The 14,572-nt window shown below is 37.7% G+C and overlaps 1 protein-coding gene across 1 annotated transcript in view; it reads left to right on the top strand.

Moving 5' to 3' along the window:
- LOC102304663 (SR-related and CTD-associated factor 4) overlaps nucleotides 1-14,572 on the top strand; it is a 28,608-nt gene that overhangs the window by 2,984 nt on the left and 11,052 nt on the right. Inside the window, exons 5-16 of the mRNA XM_005926476.3 lie at nucleotides 34-151; nucleotides 842-975; nucleotides 1,115-1,261; nucleotides 1,581-1,654; nucleotides 3,177-3,264; nucleotides 3,464-3,547; nucleotides 3,688-3,767; nucleotides 5,972-6,141; nucleotides 6,702-6,802; nucleotides 6,897-7,010; nucleotides 7,131-7,287; nucleotides 7,375-7,466. Of these exons, the coding sequence (XP_005926538.1) occupies nucleotides 34-151; nucleotides 842-975; nucleotides 1,115-1,261; nucleotides 1,581-1,654; nucleotides 3,177-3,264; nucleotides 3,464-3,547; nucleotides 3,688-3,767; nucleotides 5,972-6,141; nucleotides 6,702-6,802; nucleotides 6,897-7,010; nucleotides 7,131-7,287; nucleotides 7,375-7,466 (1,359 nt within the window). The remainder of the gene's footprint in view (nucleotides 1-33; nucleotides 152-841; nucleotides 976-1,114; nucleotides 1,262-1,580; nucleotides 1,655-3,176; nucleotides 3,265-3,463; nucleotides 3,548-3,687; nucleotides 3,768-5,971; nucleotides 6,142-6,701; nucleotides 6,803-6,896; nucleotides 7,011-7,130; nucleotides 7,288-7,374; nucleotides 7,467-14,572) is intronic.

A 14,572-nucleotide genomic window follows, 5' to 3' on the forward strand; every position in this document is an offset into this window, starting at 1 on the left:
CATAGATTTTTCTCTCCCCCCCCCCTTTTTCAGACTAAAATTGTCCGTGTCCTTAACCTGTGGCAGAAGAATGGTGTGTTTGACATGGACATCCTTCAGCCTCTAATGGATATGGCAAATGGTGTTATTGCACCTCGCCCTGCTGTGGAAGGTAGTAGAACTGGTAGTGGAACTTTGGGCAGTGTTTTTAACTATCTGAGAGTAAATTATGTTGTAATTAGGGAGGGGGGAATTTCTAAGAATTTAGCGATTCCAGTTCAGTTATCGATATCACTTATCAATTCAATTACTTATTGATTCTCCTTGGGTGCTAATTCTCTCTGTTTTGAGGGTCACCACTATCGCTAAGCAACATTTTAATTAATTGCATGCTTTGTCAAACAACTGTGCACGTTGGAGTCATTTCCCTGCTTTGTGGTGATCATTTTTGGGGTCATTACTCAAAAAAGTAAGTCTGGCTACTGGCCCGAGGTCACTCTTTGTTCTTGGCTAGCTTAATGTTAGCATGTTGTCTGTCTAGGTGGTTTCAGTTGTTTCTGTCTTGTATGCAGTTTACTGTTGAATTTTTGTCTTTTTGAGCAATAAAAATAAAGGTAATGGCCACATCCATGCTGCAGACTACACTGCTATTTTCCTCTCCTGGTACTGGAAAAAAAAAATTAATAAATCCAAACTGAAATCTGGTGATTGTAGCAGAAGTGCAAGTGTAACCAATATGTGGAATTGTTAGGCAAGCAGAATAACATTCAAAGAAATTAAGCTATTGGGAACCAATTCTCACTTCCTATCCCTAGTATTAATTCATCATGCAGACACAAGCTGTTTTATTGTATCTGAACAGTTCCTACTGAGCCCCAACCAGAGACACGGCCTCCTGTCAGTAATGTTCCAGTCATGCCTACAGTCCCCCAGCTACCCAGTCCTGATGCCTTAGCTGCTGTGGCACAGCTGTTTCAGTCTCCACATGGTCAGGAGGTAAGTAATAATGTGGTTTATGTCCTCCAGCAGTTTAACTAATGTTGTGTTAGGTCTAAATGGCCCCTGTTGTTTGTTTTTTTTGGTTTGTTTTTTTTTGTTTGTTTTTTTTTGTTTTCCTTTTTTTTTTTCTTTCTAGCTGCAGAGGATGCTCCAGAACATCCAGCAGGCAGATAAGACCCTAGCAGCCACCACTGAAAACAACATACCAAAACAGCCTCAGATCCCACTGGCCCAGCTCAACGCATACAGTGCACACACTGAAAAGAAAAGCTCATTAGCTGAGGTACTGGCACAGCTCTCATTTACATAATTGTTTAATAAATACAAGCGGTTGGCATTTCAACCAAAGACACAATGGGCCTTGTTTTCCTAAATTCTATACAAAACCTTTTGATGGCTGCAGTTGACTTTGCATATTTGTCCCATTTGTACAGCACCATTTAATCTCACCATGTTATATGGATTTTATTGGTGTGATATAACCTGCTTGTTAGTGTTCATTTCCACTTTTGTTGTTTAATGGTGGTTGGTAAACGGCTTTAGGGTAGACAAAAAGGAGTTGTGTCCCTATCCTCAAAACATCTATGTATATTTTTCTCCAGAAACTTCTTGACCGATTTGACTATGATGATGAACCTGAAGACACAATGGCTACTGAGGGCAACATTCACTCACAGTGAGTTACTGAAAATGTACTCGTGCTTTTATACATGTGTGTAGGGCTGGGTATCATCACTGATTTCTAAAACTGATTAAATTCTGATTTACAAGATCCTGATTCGATTTGATTCAATTCCGTTTTGACTCCGTCAGAAATATTATAATTATGATCATTTATCAGTAAATATCCATATATTTTATATCCATTTATAAAATCTATGTATAAAAACAAAGCTGACACTTGTGAGACTTCATCAGAGGTATAAGCATCACAGCAGATGCCTTTGTGTCAAAGTAACTGAGAAAAGTATTAAGGAGATTTTGCTGGCGTAGCTTTTTATAGAAGTTAACCCCCTTAAAAATATTCTTCAGTAGATCAAAAACTGAAGAAAACCATGAACCAACAGATGAACATTACCTGATGCTGCTGAAGTGAAGCAGAGCAAAGTTAGAGGTTTTATTAGAGACATAGCTAAGTGTTTTGTGGTTTGGTACAATTTGTAAAAGTTGAAATTTCTTCGGTATTGAACAGCAGATATTAGGCTTTCTTGTCGGAGGTCATTTTTTGGAAAAACAAAACAAAAACCAGCAGCTGACAGCACTGTACACAACGGTAGACTGGTGTGTAATATGCAAGCAAATAATGCAGAAAATAGAGATTTCTGATTGGACACTGGCTGAAAGAAATAAGAAGTAAAGTAAGAGCGAATTCATGACAATGCTTATCAAATGTGAAGCATAGTTTTGATATTCTTTTTCTGCTGGTTCAATGAATTTTAGTTGGAGAGTGACAAAACCTGCAGCTTCAGAATCTGTGAGATGTTGTCTTCAGCACCCGGCATGTCCGTGTACATGACGTCGGGTGAATGCTTTGTGTTTAGATATTTGTGCGGAAATGGTTTAAGCGTAGTGGGCTATGTTGCTTGTTTTGACTTAAAAGGTTGTGCTTTATTTGCACATTTTATCACTCCCCTCAACATTATCCACACATGCTATATATCTGTGTATGCATGTGTGACTACAGCACACGGTCTGGGGTTGCATCCTACTGAGTAGCAGAGCCTGAGCACTGAGAGTAATCTTGTGGTTGACCAGTATTAGCCAAATAGGAAGAGACAAAACACAGTGCATGCAGTGAATATCAGAAATTGAAAATGAAAGCACTTTTACTTTGATACTTGCTCAAGTGAGTGTGTGAATTAATGGTATAGGGAGGAGCACGCTGACCACACTGTTGTTCAACTAGTGTCCACCAAAACTGTCACTCATAATGCTATAGTTTATACAGCTGAAGTTGCCCATTACTCTCGTAAATTAAAATGTACTTGTGCACCACTGAATCAGAGCACACAACACAAAAGTTAAAACTAAAAATCCCATGTTGAATGTAGATGTTTTTGATCATGTTATTGACTGGATTATGTGTAAGTGTCTGTAGTCAAAAAATGCCTATGATCACAGTTAGGTTAAGTGTTGTTTTACTTTAGTACATTTACCACATGTGTTTGTAATGTGGAGTGTGTATTTTGTCATAACAGACCTGAAAATGTGATGAACCAGTTTCTTGGTCTGGGGCCCAACACAGATATTAATCAGCGTATGATGAGTCAGACTGAGGATATAAAGGTACCCGTCTATAACAGTTTTATATGATTACTTTTCTGCCTCTCAGACGTTTTCTCTTCATATTCTTGCAAATATATCAAATTGCTATTTTTTCCCCTCTGTCATGCTAAACAAAATTTTTTTGTTCTGGTGATTTTTGTTTTTAAGATTTATTTTTTTTAACACTTCCTTTTCTGGGGCTGTCTCTTTGTCGATCCAGCACAGTGGTGGAATGAGTCAAACTGAGCATCATATGATTCCAGATGGATATCAGTCCACAAATGAGGTTTACTCTCGATCCCGGGTAAGGATTTGTCTTGAACGTAAACTTTTTGTTTCACACGTACTTTGTCATAGTTAGTGGTAGGAACATTTCTATTTTGGCCTATGCTATGAACTGTGGAAAATAAACAAAAAACCTGTCTTGTTGTCATTCTCCTAAAGGGAAGTTCAAGAGAAGATTTATCTATGAGGCGGGAAGGCAGGCACAGAGGCCATGGGAGAAGATCCAGATCTGGTTCCAGGTAGGGTTGGGCGATATGGCCTAAAATCCATATCGCGGTATAATTTGAAGCATGTGCGGTAACGATATATATCTCGATATATTCTTTTCTTCTGTATAACGTATTTTACACGCAGAAATCTGTCAAAAATGTTTTTGGTAAATGGCCTGCATTTGTATAGCGCTTTTCTAGTCCATAGGACCCCAAAGCGCTTTACACTACATTCAGTCATTCACCCATTCACACACACATTCACACACTGGCGATAGCAAGCTACATTGTAGCCACAGCTGCCCTGGGGCGCACTGACAGAGGCGAGGCTGCCGGACACAGGCGCCACCGGGCCCTCTGACCACCACCAGTAGGCAAACATGGGGTTAGTATCTTGCCCAAGGATATTTGGCATGCAGCCAGGATGCAGCCTGGGATCGAACCACCGACCTTCTGATTAGTGGCTGACCTGCTCTGCCACCTGAGCTACAGCCACCCTTTGTACGACTTTGATAAGCTACGAAGCCGCACTGCTTGATGGATTGTCGGAGCATTACGGCTGCCATAGTCAGGAGCCTCGCGGAGTAATCTGGGTCCAAAACACCGTCTGCTTCAGGTCTCAAAGTCAAACGAACCCTGCAGCATCACTGAGAGTTAAAAACTGTCTAAACTCTTCATCTTTAATAAAATGATCAGCGCTGCTGCTTTACCAAGTGTAACAATTAAGTTTAACATCCTGGCATCCATGAAAACAGAATTTATTAAATTCAACAGAGTTGGAAGTTATCAGGAAGGTAGTTTCCACCTAAACACGATATACCATGTTCTGACCGAGAGATTTCTGAAAAAATTCAAACGTACAGCTCTGCTATCACTTCCAACATAAATGAAGACAGAAAACTAAACAGCAATGGCTTCTGTAGGGTTACTGAAGTTGGACTAGCTGGTATATACTGATGTCCTACGTGATCGCTAGCAAAACAACTATGTTAGCATGACATTAGCACAGTGAAGCTAACCTTTTTCCACTCGATAAAAGTTAACATGAGGGTTTCTGGTGGCTAAGGACAAATGCAATCACATGGCAGGATGCTATAAACGGACCAAACTTCAGTTAGGAGAACAACTGAGATAATCCATCCACAATACGAGGTTAGTCACTAATATACTGCAACAACATGGGAATAGAGCAGCTGCAAGAGAATTCAGCATTAATGAATCAATGGTATGGAAGTGGAGGTAGCGCAGTTTTTGGCTTTCCCCATATTCCAAAACTGATTCGCCTCTTCACTTTTACTGTCGCCTGGCATAATTTGCAACCGCTGCAATGCTTTCGACCAAAAGAGGCGCAGCTTGATGCCACCATCAACATGCGGTATGGTCAAAATCTCTACCGTTGGCCAAATTTATATCGTTTCTACCATATACCGTTTATACCGCCCACCCCTAGTTCCAGGTAACCACTTTGCTCATCAGTTAAAATTGTGCATATTGATTTTTGAGAGTTATGTATTTCAGTGTTCATAGAGTGACACAAGAATAAAGCCCTAAAACTGAAAGGTTGTGTTTTTATGCTGCGGTTGCCCTCATTTCAAAGTCAGTGAATTTATTTGCCTAATTTTTCCGGTCAATGCCAAGGTTTAGACAAAAATATTTGGGGTGAAGTAGAAGAAAAAATTTTCTCTTGGCTACCTCTGAATAGTTTTTCTGATTCCTTGAAAAAAATGCTACATCTTGTGTCAAAATATAATTGTGTTTGGGTCAGAGTCCATAGAATACTCCAAATCTGTCTTGTTTTACATGTATACGAGTCATGATTCATGAGACAGTGGTTTATATAGCCTAACATCAGTATTTTACATCCAAAGCCATAGACTGTTATTTTTGGAGATGGTGAGAAAGCCTATGGAAAAGTCTTTTTGTGTAGGAAACAAGGTCAACACTAACTTTAGGCTATCCCTGCCAAAATCAGAAAGCCATTGCTACATTACTCCTTTAAACATGTGTCACAGTTACCAAAATTCTAAATAAATGTAAATATTTTGCATATTATAGTGGACCAGGAAAGTATTTAATAACCTCAATGCATTATTGAGCACAAATTACAAGCAGTGAAGTCTCAAAACACTCTGGTCATCTTGTCATTTCTTTCCATCTGAAAAGAGTTGTTTTCGCCTGGGGAATTGGATTATTTTTGAAACAGTGTTCACTGGTTTTATTCTTTTGTATTTCAGATCTCCAAGGAGAAGAAGATCAAGATCTTCATCTCGCTCAAGAAGGTCAAGGCGTTCTCTCTCCCGAGAACAGCGCTGGAGATCTCATTCTCAGGATAGGAGTGAAAGAGAGAAGGACAGAGAGCGCAGACAAAAAGGTCTTTCCAGCATAAAGAGTCAGACGCTCAGTGGTATGTACTCAAACCAATAAACACGACTAAATGTCACAGATGATGGCGTGCATAAAGCTCCACGAATCACTACTCAGTTTCACTTGCAGCTACTGTATCAACTTGTCTAAACCAGAAGAGAGAAGCTGATTTAATTTAAGAGATTCAAATGTGTAGTATCTTTAAACTCCATAAAGCTTTATATTCACTACAGACAAAGTGAAAGTTTAAGGTGACATTTTGATTATTTTATGTGAGCTCAGTGGGATATTTTTTTTACTTATTAATTTATTTTGGTGAAGTGTATTTTGTAATGGGGATTATTTTCTTGTACATCAGAACACCTAATGAACTTCTTTATATAGTAGTAGTCTATAGTAGTGGTGTACTAGGGTATGTATTGTAATTTTCTTAGAATAATTTATTTTGTATAAATTCATCTTTACAAAATCTGTGGCTTCAGGAGTCATGAGTTATATAAGTCAATACATTTTAGAGCTAAGTGTGAACTCTTGCTTAAAAAAAAAATCTAAAAGCCTGGATCTTTAATGTAATTAGTTATTCTGTCTTTTTGCTTATAGTTTGCAGTACTACACTTTGGGTTGGACAGTTAGACAAGAAAACCCAGCAGTCTGATGTAATGTCTCTTTTGGAAGAGTTTGGGCAGATTGAGTCCATCAATGTAAGTTTGGACAATTCATGTCAGAGATGCTTATAAACATTATTGATTTACTCAAGCTTCAATGATCTTAATGCATTTCACCTTTTGTGTCCAGATGATTCCTCCAAGGGGTTGTGCCTATATTGTTATGGTTCACAGGCAAGATGCCTACACAGCCTTGAACAAACTCAGTAGGGGGTCATACAAAGTCAATCAGAAACCAGTTAAGGTATGCAATGTTTTTAATTTCCATTTGTGTATTAGTTTTGTAGTAGGTTTTTTTTTTTTTTTTTTTTTTTTGTTAGTGTTATTTGATAACTTTATTATACCAAACATCATTCTTCCTTAGATTGCTTGGGCCTTGAATAAAGGTATAAAACCTGCTCACAAAAAGTTCTGGGATGTGGAGCGAGGAGTTACCTACATCCCCTGGAATAAAGTCAAAGTTGAGGAGTTGCAGAGCTATTGCGAAGGTGGTATGCTGGATGTAGAAACACTAAATCCAGGTAAACAATTAGCCATTATTTGAGTTTCAGCAAAATTCACCTGCTGCAAGAATATACAAACTTTGTACTTTTTTTGTTTGTTTGCAGAGTGGAATATTACCAAAGACATCAACAATCAGGCAGCTGTTAATGGAGTGTTGGAAAGTGTACCAGATGGAATCATCTCTGCTCATGTTCAGGTAATGCTAATTGCAGTCCTTAAACACCTTTTAATACTACAAGTGTTCTTTTTATGGGTTTAATGGTCTTAAAGAAAGACTTAACAATCTTTCTTGTGAAAGCTGTAAAGCTAATAAATTTTTGTTGAACAATGAGTAGTGGAGCCTATCTGAATCATCCTCTTTGTCGTCTTTTAAAAAGTCACATCACTGCGTTGAAGATTTAATAAATTATTTAAGAGAAGGCAGAATATTAAAGAAACATGTTTCACATTTCTTTCATTACTAAGTTCTGCTCAGTGTGTTAAAGCATTTATAATGACTTTCACCATGAGAATGGGATACAGCTGGCTGGGTGGAGTTGTGTAATGCAACCAGCTGATGTTGGGAGAATGCAGACATCATCGCTGCCCCTGCTACTGCACACAGGTGTAAGAGGAAGGAGGAAAGGAAATGGAAAAAATATGAAATGAAAACATTTGTTAAAATATCAAAAAGATGAGAGAAAAAACTAAGAATTAGTATGTTGCTGTGCATTGCTACATTGTGTGTAGGTCAAAACATACTTTTTTAAGGAGCACTTAAAGATCTTTAGGGGTGTGATTAAAAATGTATGAGATGTTTTTCTTAAATGACCGGATTGAGGACAATTTCGGTTGTTTGATCGTTTGGCAGCACAAGGGAGACCAAGAACCAGCTGGCATTGAAAACTGGTTTAGAAAACACTGGCTGTGTCCTTCAGGTTTACTGTAGTGTTGTGGTGTAGCAAATATACAATAACAATACACAACACAAGATAATTACCTTCCAGTGGTGATTGTGTCTATGTGCAGAATGTAAAGTGCAGTTTTTGAGCACTTCAGGAATGTAAATGGTGAGGAAATGGACAGTGAAAGCAAAATATGTACAACATAAACATGCTGGAGTACATCACAGACTTGTGCTTATTTCTGGTAAAATCACAACTGGTGGGCTGAAGGTCAGATGGTACCATGCACAAATACCAGGGGAAAAAGTGCTTATCAGCTTTGTTCTCAGTGGTGAGACTGCTACTCTGGCATACATTTTGCCAATAACCTGTAAAGGAAATAAATGTAAATGCAACTTGTTAGTTGTGTTTAAAAGAAATTTGTAGTAAGCTTACACTTTAGCCCTTGTTTTAAATCTTGCATGCACAAAGTTGAGCTTCGAGAAGGGAATAAACATTATCATGTGTTTATGCTTCAGGCATCTGCATCCTACAGTTACCATGGTTTTTACTCTTTTTATATGCACAGTTTTGTTTCATGAAGGTGAAAAAGCAGTGTAATGTGTTTATGCTTGAGTTATGCTTCAGGCCTCTGTAAGCTTTAGTTACCATTTTGATTCTTATGCAAAACGTTTTTTGTCAAGTTATCCATAGATACTTTAGAACAGCGGTCCCCAACCCCCGGGCCATGAACTGGTACCGGTCCGTGAGTCGTTAGGCCCTGGGCCGTGGGAGTTGAGGCGTGGGTGTGAAATTTATGGTTTTTATCGGTTTTTATCATTATTTTTTTTATCGTTAACTCTGTTTCCCTGGGTCTTTTCACGTGTGTTATGAATAAATCCTGTTTTGTATTGTTGTTTTTTTATACTGGTACTGGTTTTATTTTGTCGTCTTTATCCCCGACACCTTACGTGAAAATATTGTCGGACATAAACAGGTCCATGGCACAAAAAAGGTTGGGGACCGCTGCTTTAGTCTCCAAACTGGCCTTTTTTGGGAACGTCAAAGCCATACCCATAAAAATACAATTTGATAATTTTACAAAATAAGTTACAACTGGCACACATAACAGATCTATTCATTTGGTGGCATATAATTTAAAAACATAAATGCAGGAGGAAAACGGTTATAATAGCATTTTTAGTGATTATTACCTTTACCATATTATTACCTTTGCCAAAATCATTTCACTGGGAACCACTTGGTTTCTCTGCTGAGAGAGCAGGGCCAGCTACCTTCAGCCCACAGTAAAGTTTACAAGAATGCGGCGGTTTTTCTGCATAGGGACTTTATTTTAGCTTGCACTAGTCATATTAGTTTAACATGTGCGCTGTGGCTATATAAAACATACCAGTATGGAAGGGAGGAGTCAAAAAGATCACTTATGTATATGTTCATTATTGTTGAGCAGGTTTTCTGATAAGTAATATAAGTTTGTTTTTGGCTCTAGAAAAACTTTAAAATAACATTTGTTCTCTGCGGTCTGTGGGTGAGACAGAAGTTATATCTTTGATAACTGCGTCATTGTCACTGTGGTTGTGTTACACATGTGTTGATCAGACAGAATTAAGCTTCTTAGGTTAAATTTGTAAATACAAACCACTTAAATACAAACTACTCACCTTCATGCTTCTGAATGCATTTTATCATTTATACACATCTATCCTTTGTTTAATTGTAGGCTTTTGCAAAACATGGTGGTCTCAATAAAGGATCTCTTTCCTGTCTAAATAGGACAGGACAAAAACACAGTTATTGCAGGTTAACATGCACTCATGAAAACTAATTATACATATTGTCAAAGGACTACAATGTTCAGGATGACTGAGAACCTTCGCAGACATAATTATACATATTAGTTTTCCATGTTTGTGAATATTTCCCCTGAAAGCCAACACATTGATCCATATTGCAGTTAAAAGGGGAGCTGTTCTGTTTGTTTACCCCTGCAACTGTAAGTGTTTGTTAAAACGGACTAATCTAAAGCCATTGTCACACACACAGAGGATGTATTTGAGCTTTTATAGGCATTACTTCCTGTAGCTGTGTGAGAATGAAAAGATCTAACGTGGTCAAATCAGACCAAAACGCTCTTTTATGTGTTACGTTCTTAATATAAGACCCTATTGTGACCATGTGAGAATATAGCAAGGTCTATTCTATATAGTTTAAATTCATAAGTAACCTGTGGATGACCCACCTCCTGCATGTTCTGCTCAGGTAGTCTTGGCCTAAACCAGACTGAGCACTACAGTTAGTGAGAATGCTTTTACCATTTTTCACTAGGTATCCTACACATAGGGAAAGGGCAGCTGTAGGTACCAGCATGTTGTCAGGGTAGGAATATATTATAATCTTGTATAGTCAAAGAATACATGTTAAACTTTCATGGGAAGGGGAATAGTTTGAGGCATAATCAGTAGAGATCATATACTGACCTTTGGCAGTCTTACTAAAGAAATTCTCGTATTTCTGTTTTAAATGAATTTCAGGCTATTTACTCTCTGCATCCAAAAAATCTGCATGTCCACAATTCAGATAGGCTCCTCTACTGGTAGGCCTTACATTCAGCAGTGCTTATCTTAAATTCTTCTTTCTGTCTTGAAATATGCTTGCACCTTAACTCAATAATCTTGTACTGTATCATATAACTTATTCCAATAAAATGGGAATCATACAATCTTTTAATTATTGTGGTGTGTGTAGAGGGAAATATTCCTGTTATCCTTTCTCTGTTTTAGTATTCAAGCTGTGCTTTTCAGAATGTGTGCTGGGCAAATTTATTAGTAATTGTGTAACTTTTACTTATTACAAAAATCACGAGTTAGTCATTGATCAGTGCTTGAATTACAAAAATATATGAAAAAATATGGGTTGGAGCTGGTGTGAATTTTAACATATAACCAAGTAAAAAAAGTAAATAGTTTTCATGAAAGTATAGACAATAATAAAAAAGAGTGAGTCTCACGTTTAATCACGATTTTTATTATTTTTTTTTAATAAACCTAAAAGTAACATTTGAGTCCTCCTGACTCTAAGAAGCTAAAGCTACAAGCTAAAATAGGCTTTCTAGCACCTCACTTGGAAGAAAAGTTCGAATTGACTATGCGTGACTGTTGGCTGCTGGTGGGACTTAAAGTCCAAGTGGGAAGAGGAATATCAAAGTGGGAGACAAGGTAAGCCGACAGCAACTGTAGCAAACTGGCCAATTTTTGAGTATTGGAAACATGATTTTGTTTGTTTGTTCATTTCTTTGTTTTTACGCTATTACCCAATTCTTCAAGATCTTGATCTTAACGGAGTTAGTCTCACCCCACATACAGTCAAATAACATTAACCTCTAAGAATTTATCTTTGAGGAGCAGCTGAACTTATTTTAATAATACAGCAGGTTTGAGGGTCACATATAACTCCAACTAAATCTCTGCTGGACTTGGAACATGGATCAATTATGAAAGGAAAAACTCCTTAATGCCTACCAACAATAAAACCATTTCTCTTAGTCTGGTTAGGTGGGTAGGTATGAATTAATCACAGGTTTCTTGTATGAAACTATCTGTTTTGATAGTGTTGTCTTTGCCCATTTCCTACTGAAACAATGCCATCCTCTGACTGTCCTCACCACCAGATTATATTAATAAAGGCTATTTGCTTGATGGCCAGATGTCAAGCTGTCTTGCAAGTAGTCATTGCAGTAGTTTGCACGCTGAACCACTTTATGCCAAAGGATATAAAATGGATGCAGAGAAAAATTTCAGTCAGTGAAGGAACTTGACAGACCATGTTGGTCGTTTTGACAGACCGTGATACCTACAGGTATCACCATTTAATCCTTCTCAAGGCGATAATAAAAAATAATCCAAACATGCCTTAAAGTCACTTAAATGCTTTACAACTATACCTTTGTTACATTCAATGTATGCAAATTTGTGACTACAAATTTGACCCTGCTTTTCCCTCATCCATTTGCATGTAGCCTCTCACTTTCTTGCTGCATCTCCAATAGAAAACGCCGGCCCACACTCTGGTCCGTACTTTGTTTTTGTTCAATTAGAGAGAGCAGTCTCGAAAACTGACCAGTCAGGTCTTTTAACCAGTTTTTCTTCACCTCCACTTGATGCGTTTCTGATGTGAACAGGCACATGAGATGAGCACAGTAAACACATAAATGTTGAAACAGAAAATAACAAAATTTCACACTGAGATGAAGTGAATGCTTATAAACCACATGAGTCTTTTTCTGGACTTCTTCATTAAACAAATGATTTGCTGCTAGTGTTGTTTAAAATAGTTGTGGTCACTAGCCTTGAGACGTTATACCCACCGCACTAGTTGGGGGATTAGTTTATGTATGTGATCTTTAAATGCTGTCATTACTAATCCTGCAGCATCTGCAGAATACTGCAGCAAAAATACTCATGTTGTTGACTACTTGTTTCGCTAATGACATCTTCCCTCTGCCTGAACTGTAAGACCATACAAAAATTTTTTCTGTGAAGTTCTGTGGCAATAATCCTGCACGTCGAAATAATGTCCATCCAAAGTCTGTTTGAATGGCTTTTGGGAAAGTTTCACTTTGGATGATATACATGGCAACCATGTGAGTCACGTAGACCTGAAGTGATTTTGTCTTTTGGAGTTAACCTCTTTATATAAATGTTTGGTCTTCCTCTGTGCTCTGCTTGGGAAAGTCAGAAGACGTTGTGATTATTGCAGGAGTATACAAACCACATGTTTTGAATACTGAGTACAAACTGAAGAAACCTTTTCAGAAAAAAACTTCTGTTAAAAAAGAAACTGCATTCCGTAACATCATCCGACTAAAATAACTGAGTATCTGAGAAAAAATACTGACAAAATACTAGAAACTTATACAAAATACCGATTGTTTCCTATGTATGTAATACCTCTCAGCATTGATGTCTTGACATGAGTACATCACAGGATGCACCGGCAATCTTTTTTTCATACACTGATAGACTTCAGCTGTCCAGAGAAGCTGCAGTTTTACAGTTTTCTCCTTGGATCGGCACATCCCAGCTACGTTTACTGGCTCTTCCGTCTGTACATCATGTCACCTGGGAGGTATGAGCGTCAAATGATGTCAAATAACATGAAGCAGTAAGTGTTGACTGACTCTGTGGAGTTTTGATGTCAGCCAACATCAAGAGCAGCAGCAGCAGGAGAGAAGTGGTCGAGGAAGAGACATTGGAAAGGAGGACACAGAGCTAAACAGTGCCAGGTAGAAAATGTATGCACCAAACATGCAATTGAATCAAAGATTGACATGCTCAACACAGTGTGGTTGGCTTGTCAGCAAATCATTCCAGCTTCTGCATCTTATTAATGAGGAAACAAGCCTTGGAGCTCGTGGCTTGTGTCATTTTCAGCCTTTACACTTTTGTCACTTCACAGAAGTTTGATGGACCGAGCTTTGTTGGGGAAAAAAATCTGTAGAAGTAGAAGAAATATTTTGCATCATAACACCCTGTGAATGTTCTGTTTTTTTTCTTTTAAAGGTTAAAGTCCTCTGCTCTGCTTAATGGCAAATATTACTATTGTTTTAAGCAGAGTGTCTCAATAGAAGCCCAAAAAATTCAAACCAACTCACATAAACATGTTGATTAATTTCTACTTATTTTTAATCATCAGTTATAGCTCTCATAATGCATTATTCACTATTGACAAATAACCATAGAATATTTAAAAAACAGACATTCTTTCACAATGTTTCACAGACATTATAAAAGATGTTTCTTTTATTACATTTGGAAAAGGCAAAAACTATAAAGACCAAAACTGTTCTTACTCTGGTAAAGACGCATCAAAATGATGAAAATACCTAAAGTAACAAGAAACAATCAGTTAACTCATAGGTCATCCAGACTGTTGACACAGTTTAACTTCTGTTATAGTGTGGCAATCCACGGGCAACAAAAACATTTTAACAGCACAAAGTGAACAGCATTTTTATGTAAATTACCTTAAACTTCTATATGGTATTGTTTTAATTTTTCTGAGTAACCTTTTTCTACAACTTGCCATGACCATTAAGGATATGTTATCTGGGGTTGGGGGTGTTTTGCGTAGTAGTTAACACATTAACCTTACACGTGAAGGGAGGAGACCAAAACCTAGCCTCAGGGGATAACAAGCTAGTGTACTTCTAGGGTTGGGCCCAAGCTCCAAAAAATAGAGTAATAGGGTTGTGTCAGGAAGGGCAACCTGCGTGAAATGTGTCCCACATTAAACTTGGGGTTTCATCTGATTTCACAAATTCTTGAGGAAAAAAGAAAGTAGCTGAATGTACATGTATTTATTTATTTAATTTTATTTATTTAGTATTAAACATGTTTTTTGTTTGTTTAAAAAAAAACAG

This window comes from Haplochromis burtoni, unplaced genomic scaffold (genome assembly GCF_018398535.1).
Source record: "Haplochromis burtoni strain Fernald_Lab_line unplaced genomic scaffold, NCSU_Asbu1 Contig_36, whole genome shotgun sequence".
Lineage (NCBI taxonomy): Eukaryota > Metazoa > Chordata > Actinopteri > Cichliformes > Cichlidae > Haplochromis > Haplochromis burtoni.